General features: G+C 54.2%; 1 protein-coding gene across 1 annotated transcript; it reads right to left on the bottom strand.

Moving 5' to 3' along the window:
• Positions 1–541: 541 nt before the first annotated feature.
• LOC309451124 (inositol 1,4,5-trisphosphate receptor-interacting protein-like 1) lies at positions 542–2,383 on the bottom strand (the record flags this gene model as incomplete). Its single annotated transcript, XM_082074580.1, has 2 exons — positions 542–1,555; positions 1,856–2,383. 2 exons carry the CDS (start codon positions 2,381–2,383, stop codon positions 542–544), a joined length of 1,542 nt encoding a protein of 513 aa, XP_081930706.1.
• Positions 2,384–2,615: the final 232 nt, after the last annotated feature.

Raw genomic sequence — 2,615 nt, 5'->3', positions numbered from 1 at the left:
CTGGATGGACCACCTTCCAGAGGCTGATGAGTTATTCTCATTGCCCTGATGAGGACGCGTGGACGTGAGGAGGAGCCTGATTTACAGAATCAGAGAGACCACAGCCCATCCCATCAGGTCTTCTGCACAACACTCCCTGACTCTGTGGCAGCTGAGCAGTCAGCACCTTATGCCCACGATCCCCACAAAAGCGATGCAATCACTCACAACACAACCTTTATTCAAACACAACACTTATGGACAGCTTTGCACATGGTAAAGCTCCCAGAATGCATGGAATGGACACTGTTGAAGAGGGAGAGAGGGCAGTTGCTGTCCGGGTGGTAATGGAGTCCCTGTCACAAGACTCCTCGTGATGGCCTCTTCAGCTGCATCGTGTCCCACTCCCCAGGATGCGCTTTTGCTGGGCAGGAAAGGTGTGGCACCCTTTCCTTTCCTTCCCTTTCCGTGCCCTGCATTCTCTTTCTTCTTCCTGGAAGACACGGTCGTCTGCCAGCAGCTGTGACCTGCACAGACACAGCTCTTTGCAGGATGGCCTCTTTCAACGTCCGTCGAGAAGCATCCTACGAACCCGACTTCGCAGCTCCTCAAACTCAAGCTTTGCGTGCTCAGAGGCGTAAGGATTCTGCGTCAGGTGCTGGAAGAGGTTGAAGGGTTCAGCCGTTCGCAATTCTAGGGGCAAGATGATCTCCTCAGGCACGTTCTCGTTGCCAATAAAGAAGTGGTTCAGGCGTCTCTCGTGCAGACATCTCTGCAGGTAGAACAGGATGTCATTCAGCCATTCCCAGGAATACCTCCTGTGCCAGGGTGACAGCGGCATGGTGGTCAGCACGTGCATCATAACTGTCTTCAGCGTATAGGTGGAAAAGTCTCTGCCCAGCAGGCAGCGGACACAGAGCTGCAGGCACCTGAGGTAGCAGGTGTCAGGATGTGCCTTTCTGGCAATATACCTGAAGAACTTCTTCTCTGCCACAGCATAGGTCTCTGGCCACATCGTGCTTGGAGTGTAGGCAGCCTCTGAATACTGGCTGCTCACGAAGATGTCTGAGTTACCTTCTTGCACCCCAAACATCAACTCAATCAAAAACCTTTTCCCCCGGCGATTTGTCACACAGAATTTGCAGGAGCGGTCAGAGGGCAGCACTGTTAGGCGGCATATGGCTGAGAAATGCATAACCCTCCAGGAACGTCTCACGAACATCTGGAAATAGTGCGCCGTTTTCTGCACATCCAGGTAGGAGGCAGTGCAGAGGTCGTCTAGGATGCTGAAGCCTGCATTCCTCCCGTGCTCTTGCTCGGGGTGGTGGAGGAAGCAACGTGTCTCTCCTGCCGGCTGCTCCATCTCACAGGTACACACCAACTCCACACGGATGCGGAAGTTCCTCATTGGCCACACGCGGCCCGGCTCCAGGTGGAAGATGTGTCCACGGGGAGGCTTCAGGGGCAAAATCAGGCGGTAGGTGACGTCTTCCTCACGGGGACTCCAACCTTCAAAGGCACTGCCCACCTTGATGGCTTTTTCCAGCACTGGGAAACAGGTATTTGAGAAGATACGCTGGTAGACATAGATGAAGATTTCCATAAAGCTCGTCACCGCCTTGCAATCTCTGTGCAGCTGCCAAACTGGCCACGGCATGTCCTCCTCAAAAAACCTTCCCAGGTCATTTGCATTATCATTCGCTTCTTCAGCTTCATCTTCATCATCATTCTCTTCTTCATCTCCATCTTCGTCTTCATCATCATCCTCTTCATCATCATCGTCTTCATCATTATCCTCTTCTTCATCTTCATTTTCATCATCATTGTCGTCTTCATCTTCATTCTCATCATCATTCTCTCCTTCATCTTCATTTGCATCATCGTTGTCTTCGTCAGGTTCATTGGCATCATCACGCTCTTCTTGAGCTTCGTTTGCATCATCATTGCCTTCTTCGTCTTCATTTGCATCACCATTCTCTTCAGCTTCATTTGCATGATCACTTGCTTCTTCAGCTTCATTTGCGTCCTCATTCTCTCCTTCCTGTTTCTCCTTCTCCACCTGTTTACCAGAGCTCTCCTCTTCTGTCTCTGACTCACGGCTCCGTTTCCTGAGACACCAGCAGAGCACAAAGAGCACGACCAGGAGTGCAGCAAGGGCCCAGCACAGCCAGTGTTGCAAGGCAGAGAGGAGCAGGGGTGCCCAGGCAAAGCCACTCTGCTCCTGGATCCTCTGCTCGCGGCTCCTCTCCTCTATCTCCTGCCACAGCCGAGTCATCTCCCGTTTCAGCATCTGCGCACGCTGCTCCATGCGCTCGTGTGTCTCTTCATCCAGGTCATAGCCCACCAACTGCACGTTGAGGGTAAGAATTTGAAAAAGCCCGACGAAAATGTCCAAGAGAGCCATGTCCTGCAGGAGAAGGGAGAGAAGGGGCTCAGTGGGGCTGGGTGAGAGGGAGGGGGCAGGTGAAGGGGGAGCGGGGCCGGGGGCCGCAAGGAGCTGGGGGCAGGTAGGAACGGGGCCGAGGCAGCTGGGAGGCAGCAAGGGCTGCCCCGGCCCGGTGGCTCCGTGCCCTGGCCAAGGTGCTCCCGCGAGCGGCCGGGCCCTCCATGCAGGGTGAGAACCCACCCCCGGGGGC

This window comes from Streptopelia decaocto, assembly GCF_964273445.1.
Source record: "Streptopelia decaocto genome assembly, chromosome: Z".
In the NCBI taxonomy this organism is placed as follows: Eukaryota; Metazoa; Chordata; class Aves; order Columbiformes; family Columbidae; genus Streptopelia; species Streptopelia decaocto.
The sequence above is the reverse complement of the archived record's forward strand: the minus strand, read 5'-3'. Positions and strand labels throughout refer to the sequence as shown.